The sequence below is a fragment of the Cyprinus carpio genome, chromosome A17 (assembly GCF_018340385.1).
Source record: "Cyprinus carpio isolate SPL01 chromosome A17, ASM1834038v1, whole genome shotgun sequence".
Taxonomy (NCBI): domain Eukaryota; kingdom Metazoa; phylum Chordata; class Actinopteri; order Cypriniformes; family Cyprinidae; genus Cyprinus; species Cyprinus carpio.
In genome coordinates, this window is record NC_056588.1 from 18070196 (window position 1) to 18093029 (window position 22834).

Below are 22834 nucleotides of genomic sequence, written 5' to 3' on the forward strand. Positions count from 1 at the left end.
TGTGTTTGACAGACCCAAGCCCCTCTGGAGGTACTGCCAGTGTACTGGACAGAGATTTAGAACATACTGTAGAGAGCACAGGCGAACAGCATAGCCACCCCAGTTAGACACTCCTACACAGGAAGTGGACGTTAAGTATGCTAAGAAAAGACTGTTCATGGTACACAATCACTGCGATGCAAATACAAGCTTTTGTAGACACCTCAATAATACACACAATCAAACAGTTTGGAATAATTTGGATTTTTAAATGTTTTTGAAAGAAGTCTCTTGTGATAAACCAAGGCTACATTGATTTGATCAAAATAAAAATAAAAACTGTAATATTGTGAAATATTATTACAATTTAAAATAACTGTGTTCTAATACATTTAAATTGTTATATAGTCCTGTGATTGCAAAGCTAAATTTTCAGAAGCCATTACTCCAGCATTTTTCACTATAAACTACCATTCAAGAGTTCGGGGTAAGATCGAAAACAAGAAAAAAAAAAAAAAAAAACAGAAAAAGAAACAAATACTTTTTTTCAGCAAGGATGCTTTAAATTGATCAAAGGTGACAGTAAATACATTTATAATGTTACTAAAGATTTTAAATAAATGGACTTTCTATTCATAAAAATAAATCAATCTATTAATAGAAATATTAAGCAGCATATTTTCAACATTAATATTATTAAGAACCATTATTAATGACTGAACACCAAATCAGCAGATCAGTATGATTTCTGAAAGATCATGTGACACTAAAGAAACCTGAAAAGAGTCATTTGAAATTGTAATATTCTTTCACAACTGTATTTTTTATTAAATAAATGCAGCTTAGGTGAGAATGTAAATGCAACATGCTCTTGTGTACCATACTAAATAGTCTTAACCTCAATTTGGTTTTGTTTTTTAATAAAAAAATGTTTGTTAATTAATACAGCTTAACTTGTTTTTAATCTGAAATATAGTATCTAAATTATCTACTATTCAAAAAGTAGAATTCAAGATATTCTTATTATTATTCTCAATATTTTCACTCTTAAACACGCCTAAATGTTGATTAAATGTTAAATATTTAAACCAGACAGACACTAGGCAACACTATGTCAACATCTCTGATGCACTTCCTATGATATCGTTATAATAATAACATTATTTCTTTAGCCCCCTTAATAAGGAACAAGTAGGTTTGATTTGAAACTTAGAACCACTGTGTGTGACCACATAGGCTGTGTGTTTTGTTACAGCGTCCTTTTTTTCCAGCATGAATGCACTTTATGCGGTCTCTTTGTGAGGTGAGCTTACCTGCTGTGATTGCAAAATCAGCAGCCACGTTGCATGCAATCAGATTACCATTAGACATGTATGCTTTAACTGCTGCTTTGACTTTGCCCATACCAAGCTCATTACCTCCAACCCTGATCCCTGTACACACACACACATACAATTAATCCTGTTCCAAAGGGGTGAAAGATCTCATTAAACCATTCCCTGGTGCCAACCGAACTTATCATCAATTGGGAACAAAGTTGGCAATTCAAGCATTGTGATCCTTAAAAGAGAGAACTCTTTTAACCCTACATCAGAGAGGGTTTGGATGCAACCATAGTCAAATCAAAAACTACTTCCATTTTATTACACAGTAACATTTTATAGTGTAAGTTAATCACAGTGGTTTGGAGCACTGAAGCTGGTAGTGATGCCTGCAATAGTGCTGGCCATGTTGTATTAGTTCCCATCGGCAGCCCGGCGCCACCAAGTGGTCAAACCTTTATAGTATACATAACAAAAATTTCATGGGCTGTGTTTGGAATAGCATATACTAGGCTTCTTTCTGCAGTCTAGTATGTATAATATGGCACAATGTGTACATTTTTTGAATGCATAAAACACATGGATGACCTGCAGTGTCAATCAACTTGCATTTCTAGTTGTGCGACGAATTAACAAAGTAATATTAACAGTAATTTTAACATCTGTTTCTTTGAATAAAAGGAATGATTCAGATTCAGTATAAGTTAAGCTCAATCCACAGCATTTGTGACAATATTGTACTAATATATTTATCCATTATCTTTAAAGAAAAGCAAAATTCTGTTAATTGAAGTGCAGATCCATGCAGACTCTTAACGGCTAATATTGCTGGACGCAGATTCGATCAGAACTACAAACATGAATATAAAGTGTTACAAAACTACAAACATGGCAGATATGCGTGACACAATTAAGTAGAGAGGTTTAGATAAAGGGGTTTTCGTAATTAATAATATCTCACCTGAGGGAAAAAAAAAACTATATTAAATGTTATCTGCATTATATCTCATCTACAACAATAAATCAAAAATTTTATAAAGATTAATTTGGTCATTAACTTTTAAATGCATCATTATGCAAACACATGAGGAGAGTTCACGGCATTAAAGACACACAACTGGCAGATCAACATGCCTTATTTTCTCTAATACGATAGGAAATGAAGTGAAATTGTGAAGGATGTTAACTGTGACATCATGATTGACAGGGCAGTTTAAATGGTGACGGGATGCACGTAACTAGTGTCTGTTAAAGTTGCAATTATGACAAAGTAGTATGTCCCAAAACTTGCCTATTATTCTGCTACATACTCAAACGTATGTTTTTTCTTCACAAAAAGAGTGCATGCTATTAGGGTATACTGTGGGTGAATTGGGATGCAGCACAAGAGAAAGCAGTGGATGAAATTACACCTGGGAGTAGTGGGATCTCCATCACGGCACAGGAAGTGAGGTGCTGAGTCAGGGCTATTACTCTGGTAACTTATTATTGGCACTGCAGTCTTTATCACACCTGTTACAAATCAACACAAATTATACCCAAACAAATTTAATAACATACAATAAAACAGTAATGTGTCGCTTTATCACATCGGGTTAGCATAACCCAAGTATATCTCCAAAACACTAAATCAGCATGATGTGCTGATTCATCTCCAAAGCATGCCCATCCGTCACGATGACCACCTCTTTGCAGAGTGCTTGAAGTATAGCTGCCATGGCGATGAACCCAGACGGGCCATCAGTCTCTTCAGGGGGGTTGTGCATGTAGTGTGTGGGGAAACCAGTGGTGATGAGAACAGCAGGAATGGGACAGTGAGAGACAGGCCTTTAGGAGCTCATCCTGCAAGAACAGGGCCTGGATGCCTCTTGAACCTGCACACAAACCACAGAGTTACTACTGTATGTATCTTTAAAGTCTTGATGAAACGGAACTAGCAACAGATCTATAAGTTCGACATGTTATTATAGTTTTAGAATTTATAGTAAAAAAAAAAAAAAAAAATTGAAATTTGAGACAGTGATGCCAAAAAATAAAGTATTGGCAGACAGTGATGCCAAAAAATATGTGCACAACTACTAAACAAAAATGGCTATGTTGTTGTGGACTTACACTGACACCTAGTGGTGTGGCTGTAGCATTACACAAATATTTTGAGTTTGCAATGCCATTCTGAAAATTCAAGTTTTCAGGATATTATTTGAAAGTACCTTTTATGGTATCTAGTAAATATTGGGTCACCAGTAAGATTTGAGATGACATCTTTTAAAATTTTTCATTGTATTTACCCAGTAACCCAGGCCATATACAGATTTAAGAAAAATATTGACATGATTAGAGAATCTATTGATTAGATTATTGTTTATATTATTTTAATTAATATTAAAAATATTAATATTATTTTCTTCTTTTTACAACTTATTTGTACTCAATTTTTACAGCAGTTTAATTTAGTGGATGTTTTCATCCACGAACATAACAAAAGGGTATTGAATTTGAGTTTTTGAAAATTTTCAAAGCATTTTCCCAAAATATGTGTAAAAATAAGATTTGTCACCAAAAATCATTCCATTTGCTGAAACACAGGGAAAGTTGTGGAAAAAATAAGACTCAACTTTACCCCCTAGTGGACGAAAACGTCCCCAACAACGCATAAGGGTTAAGATCATTAAAAGTGGTATATGATAAGTGAGAAACTTTTTTTGAAATAAGTACATACTAGGCTGTCCAATATGGACAGGGCCTCCATGTGCCAGTGGGATCACATGTGTGTTTGAGCCGCAGCGTCCAGCTTGTCTTCTGGTACGGGTCTCATGCTCACCACCATTGGACAGTGAAACTGACCTGCTCCAATACAAGCTACTGAGGTCTGCAAAAACGAAGCAAAACAAAACCTACAGGATTTTCCTTTTGGTCATTTTTACAGTTTCAAACTGTAAGAAAAAATCTGACACAAGCAAATAAGTAACAAGCTGCAGGTGCATACAACACATGTAATCCAGGCCTGAGGTGTGTACTGACCTTGTACATGCTGACATTTTTACCCTGTTCCACATTTCTCACTTGAACCCGCAGCGGCCATCAAGGCTGCTTCGAAAGCCAAAACTACAGCCGAGGTAAAATGTGACCATGTCCTGAAGTTGAGAGGTGTAAGAAGATAAACTAGCGACCTTCTTCATTAGCACACTATTCTCAAACACACAGTACTCTGAACAGTCCTCCCTGAATGAAAGACAGGACAATGCTTAAGTTAAATCAATCTATCTATCTATCTATCTGTATGTATGTATTTATATATGTATTTATGTGTGTGTATACATTAACTCACACAGAATTTGATTTATATAAGTTTCATACAGCAAGAGATTAAATGGATAGTTCACTAACAGGAAAATTCTGTTACTCAACCTCATGTTGTATGACTTACTTTATTCTGCTGAAAACAGAAGAATATATTTAGAAAAAAAAAAAAAAAAAAAAAAAAAAAAAAAAAAAACAGTTTGTGGTAGCCAGTGATTTTACCCTTATTATGAAAGTCAATGGCTATTGTCAACCCACATTCCAGAAGAAACTTCATTTTTGGCACATATTTTGTGTACATTTTTCTATAATGAAATTTTTATTCTGGTTTTTATTTCCATTTTTAAAACTGAATTGATTTATTTAAAATAGGCAGCAGATTCCTTCCATATTCCATCTCTGGGTGTAATTATTAAGATGGCACTAGAACACTTTATTGTGTAAAAGATTAATCTTTTACACCTGTCTGTGACTTAAGAAATCTATCTATTTATCAATCTTCATTACATTTGATTTCATTTCATTTCACACCCATTTAGTAAATGGGTGGTAGAAAAAAATAAAATTTACAAGTGTTGGCCAAGGGTTATATTTCAGTTATAAAGTCAGTGAATACTCTGGTGTGAAAATACCTGATGTCAGATCCTGTGGCGAGGGGGCTGCAGCTCCATTCTCTACATTTGCTCCTGTACAGCAGCGGTAGGGGACTGCTGTTAGCTCGGCAAAACGCCTCAAAGTCAAAGCCTGTTGATATCCTGTCAGTAAACATACAGTAATATTCTCTGAGAGATCCTGCAGTTGTCTCCGTGGTATGCTTGCAGACTTAAACAGAATCCTTAACAATGATTTGCAGATTAAGGTTATACAATTTGGTATGTAAAAAATGTCCTGAATAGTATCAAAAATTTTGATCCAATCCTAGTCTTCAAGAGTCCCATAAAAAGATCCTACTGGAACTAAGTTTCAGCTTTCAGTTTATACTGCACAATTATATTTGACACTTACATGACTCATGTTTTATTTATTTAGAGTTGGTTCAAAATTGCACTAGATACATTCCTTTAGGGTTTTTAGAGAAAGTCATCTAGATGCCAAAGTCTGAAAGTGAACACTGAAAGGTTCACAGTGTCATAATGCAGTAGTCACAACTGTTTTTTTATGAGGCTGTGCACTACATGCAGAAAGTTCTGGCATAAATGATTTAAATGGTCAATTTCTATTAATTTGTTTACAGAAAGTGAATACTGCAAATTCAGACAATGCATTTATGGACCAATATACTGCAATTAAAAGAATTACAGTGCATTCATATTTTAACCCTTCATACCTGCTGCTATACCAGAGCTGTTCTTAATATCGTGACTCTGCAGCCGAATAATGCTCCATAGAGCACTTGGAGACAGACGCTCTGACTACTACATGCTAAATCCTGTGCTTTATGACAGCCTTACACTTTAAAGTCCAGTTGGTTAATGATTTTAAGCTGATGTAACCCACTGTTTTAAACATTAATGCATGTTGGTGCAGAGTAACAAAACCAAAACATTTTAATACCTGGCTTCATGTTTGCTCGGGTGCTGCATTTCAGCGCTTTCAGTTGAACAGCACGACGGAGATAATTTGTAGCACATTTCAACAGCACTGCACGAAACAGTCACAGGTTACTGAACTGGAAATATAGAGAAACTGAAAATGTTTACATTATATGTTTGTGCGCACACACACACACACACACACACACACACATATATATTTATATATATATATATATGGAGAGAAAGAGAGAGAGAGAAAGTGTGTGTGTGGTGAGAATGGATGGATATATAGATATGTGTGTGTGTGTGTGTGTGTAATATGTATACATGTATATTAATGGGGAGGTTTTTGGAAAAAAAAAAACTTTTGCCACATTGTTTCTTTTGCAACAATATTTTATCATTTACATTGGGGATGTAATATTTTTGCAAAAGCTGTTGAATAAACAAGCACATACAATAAAACCATAATAGCATACAATGAGGCAACATAAAATAATAAAGGTAGGCCTACTTTGTAATCAAAATGTTGAACTGTGTTCTTCAGTCAGGCTGTTAATTTTCATTACTTCAAGTTAGTTGTCAAAGGTTTTTTAAATTGTATATTCTATTATTTTAAATTTACTAAATTATTACTTTTATTAGTCAAAACGATGGTTTTATATATTTGTATATTAGGCCTTACCTTTAATTGTTTTGTTTTTTTTGCATTTTTTTTTTGCATAATTGTTTTGCATTTAAAGTTTTATGCCTACTGTCAAAATTCTACTGGAAAGCCTATAATAGAAAGGTCAGTGGCAGGTTCCGTTGTGACAACTTACCCCATATGCAATGACACCATGATCCATTACCGAAGTTGTGTTCAATCAACTGTAACTTTTTTTCCCCTTTACAATAACGGAAGAAATGTGTAGTGTAACAATACGTATTAAACGGGTATTAAATAGTTTTACAACTATCCCGGTCTCACCTATACAGAACTATAGGAAAATGAAAACAGACAATTTACAACTGGTGTATTATGTTGCAAATGGTCAACATTTAAGGTATTAGACAATTGTATACTGACGCGAATTCATTTGTATCCCCCGTTTCTGTGAGCTCATTAAAACTAAGTAATAATTATATAGTAACAAAAAATTAATTTTAAAGACTAAGTCACGTTTAAGGACACTGACATGTCACGCCAGCTGCCTACGTACAGTACGTGCGTGACGTCACCAGCGCTCTTTCTACGCCTCACCTGGCGCCACAGGTAAAGCGTGTCATTCGCAATGCAAATCTATAATAAAAGCGTCCAACAGTGCAACGAAAAATGCAAATTAAACGTATTAGAAGCGCGCTGACATTTCTGTGATTGCCTCACAAAAACCAAACAGAACACGGTCTGCAGACTCGCACACAATTTAATAACTTTTCGATGCTAATTCGAATTTGGCACCTTAACGACATTATCAATTTGAGTTGGTGGCTTTATAATGTCTTGGTGGCTAAAAACAAATTCAGTGACCAAATGCAAGACAGACACCAAAGAAACACATTTATAAACTGTATAATTTAATTGTTTTCTCCATACAATACTCGTATATTGTTGTTAATATTCTTTTTAGATTATTGCTTTACAGTAAAATGCATTGGCTGGATACATCCATTGCTTGCAAGACAATACATTCAAGATACACACCAACGTCTTAAGCTGAAATTCATTAAACCTTGCAGAAGGTTTCCTATATGGCGATCCACTCACAGTGCAGCAGGCCACTCGTGGAGCAGTTGCGCGTGTATCTGTGCACGTGTGTTTAAGAAATCAAGACACCGCATGAGAAGTTCTCATAGCCTAGTTTTGTGCATATTCATGCGTGACAGTGTCATTTGAAGCATTTTGAAGCCTCTTAATAGTTCTCGCCCTCTTAAGAGGCATACAGTGGAGAGTGCATATAAGCCTATTTATGTGAGAGTGCTATACAACTGGCAACAAAGACATCCCGTCTTAAGTGACCCGATGAAACATTAATCAAACTGCTCCGGAGGTCCTAAGTTTATAAAATACACTTAAATGGCAAAAAAAAAAAAAAAAAAAAAAAAAAAAAAATCCTAATCTTAGTTCAAATATAACAATAGCATTTACATCAAGCATGGCACAAATGATCTGAAAACAAAGTCAACATTTAAGTATAGTGTGCTTACAAATAGATTCAAATAAAGTAGCCTATATGAATGCCCTGGCAAAGAGATTTCTCAAAACAACCAGCGAGAAACTAACAAAGAATAGAAACTGGCACCAAATAATTCATTTAATGCTGAAAAAAATAAATAAAAAATAACTAGGCTATATAACGTGGCAACCAGCAAAGGAAGAAGCTTTCAAGCTCCTCCAACAGTGTGCGTATGGTGTATCAGTTTCATCTGAATAATGTAATCGTACAGATCACCACTGAGAAACACCACAGAACAAAGAACGAAAGAAAGACAATCACCACACAACACCACCGTCATTCCACACAGCACATCGCCACAATAAACTAAAGCCCACATTCTACAGAATGGCAATTATGTGATGATTTGAGATTACATGACAGAATCCGCATGCATGCGTTACAACGGTGGGCGACTTAAGCAGCTTTCACAAACATGGCTCATCTATCAAGATATAATCCCCGTACTCAGCCCTCAATGACTGAGATTGCATATATCATACACAGTCTTGGACAAAAGTTTTGGCAGTGACATAAATTTTGTGTTTTGCAAAGTTTGCTGCTTCAGTATTTGTAGATTGTTTTTCCACGTGTCTATGGTATACTGAAAAACAAAGATAAGCATATAAGTTTTAAAGGCTTTTATTGGAAAAAATATATAATGAGTCAATATTTACTTGTTTACTAATTGACTCTTGTTCATTACCTCTGCAAATTGCTCTGGCATGCTGGATATTTGCTTCTGGGCCAAATCCTGACTGATATCGATCCATTCTAGCCTTTTTAGTTCTCGGAGTTGATCACAGTTTGTGAGCTTCTGCTTGTCCACTTGTCTTTTGAGGACTGATCACAGGTTCTATATGGGACTGAGATCTGGGGAGTTGCCTGGCCACGGATCCAAAATTACAATGTAGTGATCTTCAAGCCACTTCTTTATCACTCTTTGTGACATGATGCTCCATCATGCTGGAAAATGCACGGATCACCAAATTGCTCATGGCTCGTTGGAAGAAGTCACTCTTGCAGGATGTTTTGATACCATTCTTTATTCATAGCAGTGTTTTTGGGCAGAATTATGAGAGAGAGTGGGCTTGGTTGAAAAGCAACCCCACACATGGATGGACTCAGGATGCTTCACTGTTGGCACAACACAGGAGTCATGGTAGCGTTCACCTTTTCTTCTCTGAACAATCGATTTTCCAGATGTCCCAAACAGTCGGAAGAGAGCATCATCAGAGAAAATAATTTTGCACAATGATTGGAAGTGCTTCTTCCCTCCATCAGTCTGCGCTTTCAATTTAATTAGTATGATTGTGATTTCACCTGACTAGTACTCATTCACATTTTCATATGTGCTGCTGATATGATTAGTCAGTTAATATTCACTGGTCATTTTGTGTCAGGATCGGAAAAAAAAAAAGTTTTTTTTTTTTTTTGTGAAAAGTAAATTTTTTTAGCCACTGAAGCTTTTAGCAATTATTTCAAATGCATCTGATCCCTCCACACAATAATCTAGAAACAATCTGATTGAACACCACAGCAGCTTAAGCAGCAAACTTTGGAAAACACAAAATTTATGTCACTGACAAAACTTTTGGCCACGACTGTATAATGTGTACATCAAATACTGCAACAGCTGTCTTTTTGCTCAGACAACAGCGACACCACCTCCTAGCACTTAACAACAGGTTCTACGACTGACAAAAGACACAAAGACACGTTCCTCTACGCTCAAGTTCAGATCTCCTGAGCCCACTATAACAGCTGAGTGAATGGGGGTCCTGTAGCTGCCGTTTATGGGTGAATCTCAGGAAACAAGTTCAGGTCATATTTTACCACAAAAAGAAATACAATTTTATGTAATGATTAAAGAAAATAAAGTTTATGAGGACCATTACATTTTTTTTTTTTTGTATTGTGACATCATGGTAAACGTATTTTCAACCTCCAAAAACATTAACGTAATTTTCATTACTGCAAAAAAAAAAAAAAAAAAAAAAAAAAAAAAAATCTCTTTACTTTAATGCAAAAAACAAAACTAAACAAAACATTTCCATTATTACCAAATAAAAATCACCACAATTTAAATATAAAAATCTCATTACAATAATACAATCAAAACATTTCCTTCACCGCGTAACAAAAATCAAATTCCTATTACTGAAATGAAAAAAAAAAAAAAAAAAAAAAAAATTTTTTACCATAGCACACACTATTTTTTTAAGTGCATCTAAATTATTTTTAGCATTTATAAATCAGAGTAAATTATTTTAAGCATTTATAAATCTGAGTAATATTAATATGGTAATTTATTTAAATTTATGCTAATTTAAATAAATATATTTTATTACAGTATGCACACATTACAGTATCAAGACCACAAGTATTACAGCAAAGAGAATCCAGGGTTGAAAATGTGCTTAGCCTTTAAGAAAATAAATGCTGCATTGCAGACAAATCTTAAAAGGTTCTAAAACTTACTTTCCTTGCACAATACAATTTATTTTTCTTTTGATTTTGGGATGAAATATGACCTGGCCACATTTTCTTGAGATTCATCCTTGTAGGGACATTGATATGAGCTCACAAAGCTTTTGCCCTGTTTTAAAAATGGCTTCTTTGTGTCAAATCATGCATTACAGACAAACAGTTATAAATATCCAGAGAGGGAAGTTAGGGTGCATTGGAAATAAAGAAAAAGTGACCGCTTCGGTCACACCCTCACCTCCCATCATCTGTAAGGAAGCACTGGTTCAGACAGGATCAGTGAGGTTATATTTACATATAAACAAAAAAACGCATCGATTTGTAGCATGTTTGCAAAATCCAGGATCTTTGTTTGCGAGATCATCTATATGTGTATGAAATATCAAAGCAGCCACAGTTGTCAGTCTCATTGTCCATACTGCAAAACAAGCAAAGAGCGGTCCTGAGGGTCGTCTGCTCTGGTCTGAACGAGAGGTGAGGAGCAGCTTTTGATGTGTGCTGTATTATTGGTTCCATTCACTGGTTATTGCAGGTCTGGAATAATAAAGGAGAACCGAAATGTGTCTAATATTAGAGCTTTTGTTTCCGCGTGTCAGCAGCTGACCTCTCTGATGAGCACCTGCTGTAAGCTCTCAGCAGGAAATATATCGTCCAGCTCATGAGGATTTCATAACAGCTCGCCCCCTGCCGCGTGATCCATACAGAAAATTCTTCACATCTGCTGTGCATCTTTTTTCAACAGTTTTCTTCTGTGTAACAAGCTGCGAGAATCTCTTTCTTGCCTGAAGGCAGTCGTTCCATGTCACTCTTTTTTTTTTTTTTTTTCGCCACATCAAGGACATACTTAAATTTTTCCATACCAGAGGAAATAAATTAATATGATATAGATGTTTTATGTCACATATAAAGTGCATTATGTTCATGTCATACGGTGTCTCAAGGGAAGACAGAAATTATAAAATGTAGATTGCTAATGCATACAGGAATGAGCAGCATTCTTTGTCATTGCTATGTGTGTGCAGTTTGAGATGCAACGTGTACAGTTTGAATCCTTCTGCTCTAAACAAGACATTTACGGGCTGCATTGTGATTGTCCAGGGTTTAGAAGTGGAAGAGTATCCAGTTATAAAGAGAGCTGCCAAGGAGTATTTCATTTCCTGGAATTGATGGAGAAAGTTGCGAGTCAACAGTCTTCTGGGAAATGCAGTTCTTCCATCTGAGAAACAGTGGTGCGAATGTGCAGCGGGAGACAGTGGTTTTCTTCAACAGTAGCAACTCAGTAGGGAGATTAGACAGAGGAAACAGCAGAATCATTGGTGGTTTTGGTTGCAGGTTTATCCCAGAGGTATTTTGGTTCAAAGCCCATGGAAATATTCTAGCCTAGACACCCTCTTGGCACATGGGCAGGTTGACAAAAGTGAAGACATTGTATTCGATCAAGATGGAAAAGCAGAGGAAGATGGCATACAGAACAAGCACGTACACGCCCAGCTTAAAGTCTAACCTCCACTTGTTCACATGGATCCCCAGCACCTGAAGGTGGACAAACAAAATTATTCGTAAACAGCCAGAGAAAACAATCTTTTATACTCTGTATAGACACCTAAACAATGTCATGTTGGAGCAGAAAAGAGCTATTCTTTAACATTAATTTGAGATGTAAAAAAACATAACTCTCCAGTTTATTGTGATCTTCATTTAAATATGGATTTTTAAAAAACCCAAGATCGATCTTATACTCTATACTTACATTCAGTGGCTGTTTAAAAATGTATTTGTAAAGAGCTTCCAATCCTGCTGTGTTCTACTCAATTGCATAGTTTGTACTAGAGGTCAACCAATATGTAAGGGATAATGCACAGCTAGTTGTGCATTAAACGATTTTAATGCATGACGTGGAGGCCAAGAACCCCCCCCCATACGCGGTTCATGATGTTTGCAGCGCAATATTTAACTGGAAGGGTAAAAATTATGGTTATTTTTGGCAGTTACGGCTCATTAGATATAACATTCTGCCCAATTCAAATCAGATACAGATATGAAATAGTGTGGTATATAACTAAAACTAAAAAGGGGTGTCCAAATATAATATATTTGAGCATGCATTGTACTTCTAAAGTGAATTGTCCTGAACATTGACTCACAGTTAAAGCCACCGAACCCAGCAGCAGAACAACGGAGTAAATCAGTCCTCTACTGTTGATTTTAACCTAAACAGGACACACACACACAAAAAAAAAGGTAATTTCACAGTCTTTGTGGAATTGTGTGTGCGTGTATGTTCGAGGAGTGACAAAGACAGATACCACAGAGCCGTAGTTGACAGCCATTGTCTGGATGCCCCAGGGAACGCCGAGTCCAACCAGGATATCAAAGACATTGCTGCCAATCGTGTTGGAGACAGCCATGTCCCCCAGGCCTGAGCACACAGATACAAAGACAAAGCTGGAAAGTAAGCTCAACATGGATGAAAGATAAGTGAAGGCAGAAAAACCAAGACAATTAAATAAGGGAGAGCTGTACCTTGTCGTGCGACAATGAGACTCGCTATGCAGTCGGGAACACTGGTGCCCGCAGCCAGGAAAGTTATACCCATAATGACATCTGGGATTCCAAGTGTGTATCCAACAATTGTGACCTGCACACAGCGACCCACACGAATGAGCCTCAATGAAATTCTTATAGGAATAGTGATGTAACACACCTGCAAGAACAATGACCTAAAACATGCCAAAATTCAAATAAATACTGTCAAAACAAAGACTTGCATACACATAGAAACTGAAACTCACCATCCACACCATGATGTAGGAGAAGATGGCTATCCACAGCGTAGAGAGGAAGAAGGACAGCATGAAGCAGCGCTCCCACCGTGGCTTTGCACAGTCGGGTATGGTAAAGTACAGCAACACCAAAATGGGCCAGGAAACGAAAAACTTCACTTTATCCATAGCACCCCCTACAGTCACATGGTACATTAGGTCACAAAAAAAAAATCTTCTCTTTACAGCTTTCATTTTACCATCCAATCATTATATTTATGGTGACTTAGAAGTTTACTGGGTGGGCAGTACAGCACATAACTCACAAGAAAACACATCAGAAATGCCCCATGCAATGCATAATAACAAGGCACTCTAAACACAGGCAGTGAATAATAAAAATAGTTATAATCTTAACATAAGAGATTCTTTATCATATGGTTTTCTCATAATAGTTTACTCTGACCGAACAATGCATTGCGCTCACACATTTAAGCACATTTACACACACACCAAAAAAAAAAAAAAAAAAAAATCTGTGAATGTGATTTCACTGTTGGCTGAACTTATTACACGCATAACTGAAGACAAAAACAGATTAACATGGAAGTTCAACATTTCCAAGACTCTTCCAGTTTTTCCATCTCCAGAGCTTGCACTCATAAAGAGCGAAATATTTGAAAGCAGTCTAAAGGCTGAAATACACTACACGAGTTTTAAAATCTGAACAGATTTTAACACACTAGGCATTATACATTACTAGACTTATTCTGATCACAACAAACGCAGAAATGTGCACCTTTGTTGGTAGGAGAAGCTTGACAAGTGAAAACAATGTGTCTTCTAAAATTGGCTGAAAAAATCAAACATGTTTGATATCCTCCAACTGGATAGAATCAAAGCCTGAAGCAAAAAACGAGTTTGTGATCATCATACACTACCAGTTTTCTATGAAATCTGTCTACTCAAATCTGCAGAGTGGCTCTGACTTTCGGCAACTAGTATCAACTTATCTAAAATGTAAATCAGGGGGGAAATCGGGCCAAAAGTCGTGTAGTGTATTCCAGCCTTTATACTTAACCAAGGCTGCATTTATATGTTCAGAAATACAGTAAAATCAGTAATACTGTAAAATATTTTTACAATTTAAAAAAGTGTTCTATTTTAATATTTTGAACATGTATTTTACTCCTGTAGTGACAAATCTGATTTATCATTCATGATCCTTTAGAAATCATTCTAAAAGGCCAATTTGGTTCCTTGCTGGTTAGGACACAGCATAAGAATTATGTGTATAGGTACAGTAAACTATGATTTCAGATGCCACCGATGTCACAATAGATGCTGAAGAGCCAAAAGTCTAAATGTGTGAGAAAGAGAAACCTCCTCACCAGGCAAGATGAAGGGAGATGACATCTCACTCTCCGGCTCCTCAGTGAGTATGTCCTCCACTACGCTGCCATTTTCCATGGTGTCAGCTTTCTTATCAGCCACCAGCACCGCATCCACCCCATTGGCCATCTTCCCCAGCCGCTGCTGCTGCATGTATAAGGGGCACAGAGCAAAAACGGCTACATGATTCACTCTTGTCCATTTCCTCTCAAACCAATGCTTTTTAATTAAGATAATTTGAATTTGTCTTCACTAGTATGATGCTTAGGTGTTAGAATTAACATGAGAGAAAGATTTTTTCCCATTTATGGGTATATTTTCTCTTAAAATGTTATACTGACAAGACTCTCGACAAACTCTTTTCTTTCTTAACTAGCTGACATGTCTCTATTAAATTCTTCAGCAGTCTTTGTAGCAAGGGGTTTGAATTTCTTACACAATTCTTTGAATGCCAGCATGTGGATATTTATAGAAACAGTTTAATCAGCCTCACATCCAGAACTGGGCTACCTGATGTGAGAACTCCACAGTTTGCCAACAAAGACCGGCCCATAAGCTCTTCTGAACTCCAGCTTATAATCCAGTCTCTGGGTTCCCAGTTTTAAATATGCTCTATTATAAACCGGATAGTGCAGATGTGGAATTCTGAATGGATGAGCCGCATTTGAAGAGCTTGTAAAATAGCTGAGCACATCTGCAACTCTAATCTGTTGAATTCAGCATTCACAGCCCATTTAACTTTTGCATTGTGACAGTTTCTAAGCGAAAGATGATGTTCGAAAAAGGAACAAAAAGTAAGATGGGGATTCAAATTTTATCCATCAGGAATTGAATGCATTGTAAAAAGTTCTCTAGATATTGTAGATTGTGAAGGGAATGCATTTTTTGTCCATATAATGGAACTCACCAGGGTTCAAAACAACACCAAACTCAACTGACTTTCATGGTATAGACCAAAAAATGTATATTTATTACTGTTCACTCAGCTGGTGTATTTTCTTACCTCATTGATGATAAGTCGGCTTGCCATGCGCAGACGTGTCTTGGGCCCAAAGTGGTTGGTGATCATGACCCTGAGGCCAGCCTCCGGGAACCGATAATGTGGAGGGCTTGAATTTATTATCTCATCCACCATCACAACAGAGCCCCTAGTGTACTCTTTACTGGGCTTTACTGCAGACACGGAGGAAAAATTGTTTGTAAGTGCACCTATACATTGTACTCATGCTCAATACACACAGCATGTACAGTATTTGTTCATATAAAATAATAAAAAAAATGTTGTCTGTCATGCCATGAGAGAAAAAATAAATAAATCCGCACAACAACTGCGCACAGAAACCAGCAGGACCATAAACACGCACACTCAAAAAAAAAAAATGATATCACAAATTTCAATCTAAAGTCCTGTTTGTCAGTGAGGGACTGATTCCTGCTGGGATAGACTGTAGGCCCACCTCTGAGCGCCTCAGGATACTGTCAGAAACCATTGACACACAGAAAACTGACATGAAATGAAATCCTCAACCATCCCGCAGATTACTGCTGGACACCACAGGAAGAGCTCTACTGCCAATACACTATAAACTACACATAGACAAACACACTGACCATTCCTGATATTAAAGGAAAATTCTAGTTTAAATACAACTTCTAGGTAAAATTTGTTATTTCTGTGCCTCAAGTGCTAATAAATGGAAAAATGCAAACCTTATCATTCAGACAAAATGACAGATACCATTTTGTAAATGAGTGGAAGGATGTATCACTGGTACTGGGAGTAAGACATGAACACACACACACACACAGAGCAGCACTGCAGGAGACAGGAGCCAGGGCAGATTTAGTAAGGCTAAACAGACAGGCTTCAGCAGGGGGGTGACAGAGACCACCACGCAGCACAACGGTTAGAGCTGCACTACAGGACACCACGCTCTGAAACAGAAAGCGCACCGCAGTTATTCAGCAAGGAAGCAAAGTGTCAGCCTCTCATAAGAGATGTCAGATGGCTTCACTTTCAGTAAGTGCTGTTGGCGTAGGTTTTACAAACAGCAGAAATACAGACAGTAGAGTTTAATTAATTTAAAGAGAACAAAATCTGACTTTGTTGCAAGCAGCAGAGGGTTAGTTGCTAGCCCATGAGGAAGCCTGTCTAGTTACCCATACCTGGTCTGAGTAAAGGCCATGATGGATCATCCCATAACGAATCATATTCATTACCATGCTCCATCTCGCTCATGACCGTATTACCATTGCCGACTCCCTTGTCTTCCTTCCCCGAAAAGTAGTTCTGGATGCTAGTGTTAAACCTAAAAAAGAAGAAGAAAAAAAACTGATTTAAACAAACGTGAAATGTTCCTCAAGCAAAAAAGGTTTAAAATACTAAACCTGAATGGTTTCATTTGAAAGAATCAGATGTTTAAATAAATGAGTATGCAAAATGAATGCGGACTCACTTCATGATGATAATGTAGCCAACATACATGACAATCAGTATTAGACTCTCCCACCTGCAGAGACAGAGGAGGAGGAAGACAATCGGGTGTCTGCCTTCAACCAATCAGAATAAACTATACACAGACAGAGGTACACTTACCACAAAATCTTTTCATCATAAATAAACTGAAAAGAAAAGTTCAGAGTCTGTGTAAATATTCATTGAGTGAATTTCAGTTCATGTCTTTACCACATGCTCAATCTATAGAGCTTATCAGTGACTGACAACACAGTACTTTTTCATGCATTTCCTTCACAGTTATTAAAAAAAGGTGTTTAATAAAGACTTGAACCAAACCAACTTTGATTATTTTGTTTTTTATTGAGTTGAGAGAGACAAAGATACAAGTATTTGTCTTTAAATCTGTGTACTTAAGTCTATTATACGGGCGCTGCAAATACTGCAATCAAATCTGAAACCACAATACAAAATAAAGCAGTAAAGTAATCGATTTTAACCAAAAAAATTAAATAAAAATAAATAAATAAAAATATTTGAAGCTTATTGCACAATACTGAAGTGGGATCTTTTGACTTGGTTGCTGGAGTGTTCTTGGTGGTTACTGGCCCATTTAGAAATACTCTACTCTATAATGGCAGCAACTTCTACAAGCATTACTGTCTTTTCTTCATAAAAGCTTTTAAACCATTGTTTAACATCCTTATTTTGCCACTTAATTACCAGAGCTCATTAGATTAATGACACTTACTGTAATAAGGGCAACCACAGATAAAATGTAGCAGATTGAGTCTCTGAACACGGAAAACTTGGTGAGAAAAACAACCTAGTGAGAAAACAGAAGAGCTTTGTAAACAGAAGTCAACAAAAGCAACTTTTTTTTGCTTTGTTAAATTTATCATGTCTACTGCACCCACAAGATATGCCATAAGCCACAACAAAAAAGGTTCTATTTCTCAAAAGACAAAAATATCATAGCAATGTGCTTTTGAATGTCATTACAGTGACCAAAGCATTTGCCTGTAAATCTTGTATTTAAAGCGGTAGAACTTTTACATTGGATTTTAAATGGAATATTTAAAAAAAAAAAACATTGTTTGAAATGAGAGTAAAAGGAGGAAAAGCAAGCTTGAAGAGTAATTTCCTCATTGCAATGCCTAGATCAAAACATGAAAAGGTCAAGAGTGGCAGCAGCTTCAAAGGAGGCAAGCTGTAATATAGAGCACAGAGAGTTTCTCACCTGCCCTGCAAATATCCCACACACACCGATGATGCACAGGATGTTGAACACGGCTGAGCCTACTATGGTACCCACCCCCACGTCTCCATGTGTTATGAACACACCTGCAAAACAAAGCAAGAGGGTTATGATCCACAGCGTCTGTTAACACATGACTAATGCATATACAAGCACCTGTACGTGTGGCTTACCAATTATAGAGGCAAACAGCTCGGGGGCGGAGCTTCCAGCTGCCATGAAGGTCGCTCCTGCTACATCTTCACTCATGTGCAGTTTCTGATGGATGGGATGAACATACAGAATCACACACAGGATGTGCAGAGGCAATAATTAAAAGATCTAAATAGATCCTGGAGAAGTGCAAAACTGTAACTGAATGACTAGCAGCTCTTATTAAAGGAAGAGTTCAGAATGATTTTCATTACTTTTTTACACTATGAACTGGAAAAGAGCAGCATGAAGATAATGATTTTATACTTAAATATTTTTCAATCGTAATTTATTGCTGTGACGACAAAGCTGAATTTTTTATCATCAATACTCCAGTCTTCAGTGTCACATGATCCTTCAGAGATCATTCTATATGCTTATTTGCTGCTCAAATATTTTTATTATTTGCTGCTCAAATATTTATTTTTTTATTTGCTGCTCAAATAAAATTATTATTATCAGTTGAAAATAGTTTTGGTGTATTTTTTTTTTCAGGATTCTTTGATGAATATGATGGATTTTTTGCAACAACTATCAGTCTTTCCTATCATTTTTTATTAATGTAATGCATTCTTTTTAAATAAAATCATTAATTTGTTAAAAAAAAAAAAAAAAACTTACCAACTCCAAACATTTGAATGAAAGTGTATATGACTCAATTGTGAAAAAAATTTACATGTCATTGTCAATATTTTGAATGTATGTGTATATGTTTTTATTGTTCCCTTTTGTGCTACACAACAAAAATAAGCAGGTTTCAAACTATATGAAGTAAATAAAATACAACTGACAATGAGTAAATACATTTTGAGCGAACTAATCAGGAATGCTGTATAATTAGGCTGGTTTAAGAGTCATGTTGCCCAGACACCGAACAGGGACATTTTTCATTTGAGACAAAATGCTGAGTAAATGACAAATATTCAAAAAAGGTACATCAGCTGAATAACTATAACCTTTAGTGATGGGTTTTAAAAGATTATGCATAATAAGAACACTTCTCGCAGCAGGCGATTTGAAGTCGGACAGTAATTTCTCTTGACATTTATTGTAAAAGACGGTGAATCTGTTACTAAGACAGTGCTATGATCGCTAAAACACAGCATGCTGTTGGCATGCTAAAACCTTCTCTGAGAAATTGCATCTCTAATTTAATCCCCTTTAATGCACTGCCTTTTAGAAAAATATAAAGCTAAAATAAATAAATAACTTAAACAAACCACCCTTACCTATACCTACAGTAATAATGTTGAATATTAGCATTACAAGATCTAGTATCCAGCATAACAGGAAGGTGTTGGAAAGTCTGGGTTTAGAAGGACAAGCTGAAGTGATTCTGGAAACTGGAAGTTCATTGTAGCCACTGCACATTTATTCTCACCTCACATATCTTCTCTAGAGTGGTCACAAAGTAGTCATCACAGACAATAGCAAGGGCCAGAAACATATATAGAGCCTGAAATGGGAAGAAAGACAAAGAAATGCAGCATAATGGGCTTGATGTGCAAAAATAATTTAATGTCTAAATGGTCTTCAGTTCTATAAGCAGTTGCTGACAGGGTGGTTTCAGCACTGTGAACCTAATGGCGAACTCATAAATGATGATGAGAGCTGACAAACTATTTATAATTGTCATAAAATTCTCAGACAAGCACCATCTATCCTGGATGACAAGGTCAACTGGTGAGCAAGGCTAGATGTTGATTGACATGCACACACAAAGTTCTCCTACCCCAAATATGTGTAGCAGTACAGCTCCCTGCGCACGCTGTCTCTTGGTGAATATATCCTCAGGGAACTCGTGGATGGCTGCATTGAAAATGAGAAATAAAAAGTCACTTTGGCAGAAGTTTTCACTTTCCATAAAAATGATCCAGATAAAAAAGATGGTACACTCCATAAAACCAGATCCGCATGAGATTCCAAGGAACGACTGGAATGTGTGGGCAACAAAATATAAATCATGCCCTAGGGATAAGCGACTTCATCATAATGCAGGAAAAATACATTGTATATGTAGTACACATGGTCACCAGTGCATGGGACGGCATTTATTATTTCACACGCTGACATTCATCACAGCCAACGGTATACTCATTTTAGTTATAGGAAAGAAAATTACTGATGCATGATAGCATGTAGTCAGTAGTATACATACAGTAGCCTCAGAGAGTCTATTCAGTGGTGCATCCAGTATGGAGCTGTGCTAGTAGTGGGACATTTCACTCTCTACACCTGGTATCCTTGGCTCTGGGTGAGTTGAACTAGGTTCTGTTCTTCAAACAGCAAAGTTTTTGATGCAACTTCTTCTATGACAGTCAGACAGCAGCTACACATGATCACAAATCACTCAACAACAAATATGAAAGACTCTAAATAAAACATAAAAAGACAGTAATAAACATGCTCTTTTTTTTTTTTTTTTTTTTTTTTTTTTTACTTAAAAAAAAACTAACTTATTTTAAACTTACATTTATTTTTTTTTTTTATTGGTGTTACTTTCCCTATAAAAACTTGTTGTGAAATAAATTTCTCATGCTTTTGTTAATAATTTAATTTAACAGTATGGATAAATTAAATTAAAGCATTCATGTGGTACTGGGCTCACAAACAAACAAATAAAACAAATAAAGCAAAAATAAATGAAAAACCCTGTTTTTTTATTTCAAGTTAAAATTGTGCTTATACGATACACTGGCTTTTTAGGATTATTTGCACTATAACACAAGGTCTGTGTACTGTACTTACATTGTAAATGTCTCACTGTAACTGTGATTTTTATGTATTTGACAGTGTAGTGATGAGTCCAAAATCCTTTTCTGTGATGACTGATATTATGCCAGAAATGCTATTGATAGAGCTTAACTTCATATGGAACCCAGAACATTCCTTTAAATCTGGTTTATATGCCTCCAAGGCCTTCTGTTAGTGCAATCTCACTAAATGTCAAAACCCCCCACAAACACATGGCAGGGTAGATCACACCTCAGTACATTCTGTCACGGCAGCCCTGTTTGTGACCTGGGCAGCCCTGTAGGTCAAATAATCCCCAATGGCACAAGATGCTGCCGGTCAGTGCCACACTAATGAAGCTTACAATATAAATCAACATCATGTCATAATCTATACAGTCACCTTCCCCTCTAAAGCTAATGTTTTTATGACACTTTCTGGTGAGGACTTGCCAACCCCAAGTCTTCATATTCCGGCCCCTAGATATGGCCCAGGACCCTCCTTTAAATGTAAAACTGACTTTTCTGCCCATATTACTGTCCTCTAGAGCAAATCCTGCTAACAAAAGCATCTGCTGTGTAAAAGCATCAACATCTGCTTAAAAATCTTCTCCTGCCAACTAATTTTTTCAGTCTGAAGAGCTCATTAAAACACTCATGGCACTAATAGCTTTTCGCGTTAAGAATCGATCTGTTTTAAATGACAGCAATTGTGCCATGAAGTTTTATCATCATAGCCACCAGCATCATTTCCATGGCTGTTATCTGAAGGGTTGAGAAAAACGAAGAATTCCAACAGGTTTTATCCACCAAGCGGAAGAGTACGGAAGTTCTAAGGGCCATGCATTATTTATTTTTTTTCCTTCTTGTTTTCCTTCTTTTTTCCAGGAGCTCTTACTGTAGCCTATACTGTAGCAAATTTAGCTTCGCCTAGGTAATAACTACCTCAAAGAGGCACAAATAAAGATATATGTGCAAACAGAATACAGTGACGTCAATGTTTTGATAGGCAGTTATTTTATGACACAGAACGCGTTGGTGAAACTCATGCATCTAGCAAGAACTTAATACACAAAGAAGTCATATTGATTCAAGCATTTAACATTTATGAATTAATTAAATGTCAACAATGAACAATACTGCACAAATTATAGCGATCATGAGGAGTTTCACCAACGCACAGAATGCGTTGGTGAAACTCATGCATCTAGCAAGAACTTAATAC

At 36.4% G+C, this 22834-nt stretch overlaps 1 protein-coding gene and 1 long non-coding RNA gene across 5 annotated transcripts in view; both read right to left on the reverse strand.

The window, feature by feature from the left end:
* Positions 1-832: 832 nt before the first annotated feature.
* LOC122148187 lies at positions 833-6329 on the reverse strand. The gene is made up of 4 exons (XR_006162168.1): positions 5234-6329; positions 4323-4435; positions 4021-4170; positions 833-3175 (listed from the first exon to the last, which is right to left on the reverse strand). It is a non-coding gene; the product is annotated as an uncharacterized LOC122148187 (long non-coding RNA).
* Positions 6330-9772: 3443 nt separating this feature from the next.
* LOC109108240 (sodium/potassium/calcium exchanger 4-like) overlaps positions 9773-22834 on the reverse strand; it is a 28095-nt gene continuing 15033 nt past the window's right edge. Inside the window, exons 3-17 of one of the 4 annotated variants that reach the window (XM_042774316.1) lie at positions 20610-20686; positions 20259-20333; positions 18859-18943; positions 18668-18771; positions 18179-18253; positions 17569-17594; positions 17429-17482; positions 17223-17281; positions 15976-16145; positions 14972-15119; positions 13611-13777; positions 13342-13456; positions 13125-13237; positions 12963-13028; positions 9773-12351 (exon numbers count right to left, since the gene is read on the reverse strand). In XM_042774316.1, coding sequence (XP_042630250.1) covers positions 12199-12351; positions 12963-13028; positions 13125-13237; positions 13342-13456; positions 13611-13777; positions 14972-15119; positions 15976-16145; positions 17223-17281; positions 17429-17482; positions 17569-17594; positions 18179-18253; positions 18668-18771; positions 18859-18943; positions 20259-20333; positions 20610-20686 — 1487 coding nt within the window. In that variant the 3' untranslated portion in view covers positions 9773-12198. Of the gene's footprint in view, positions 12352-12962; positions 13029-13124; positions 13238-13341; positions 13457-13610; positions 13778-14971; positions 15120-15975; positions 16146-17138; positions 17282-17428; positions 17483-17568; positions 17595-18178; positions 18254-18667; positions 18772-18858; positions 18944-20258; positions 20334-20609; positions 20687-22834 lie in introns of all 4 variants that reach the window. The other 3 variants (XM_042774315.1, XM_042774314.1, XM_042774313.1) reach the window with 3 other exon arrangements.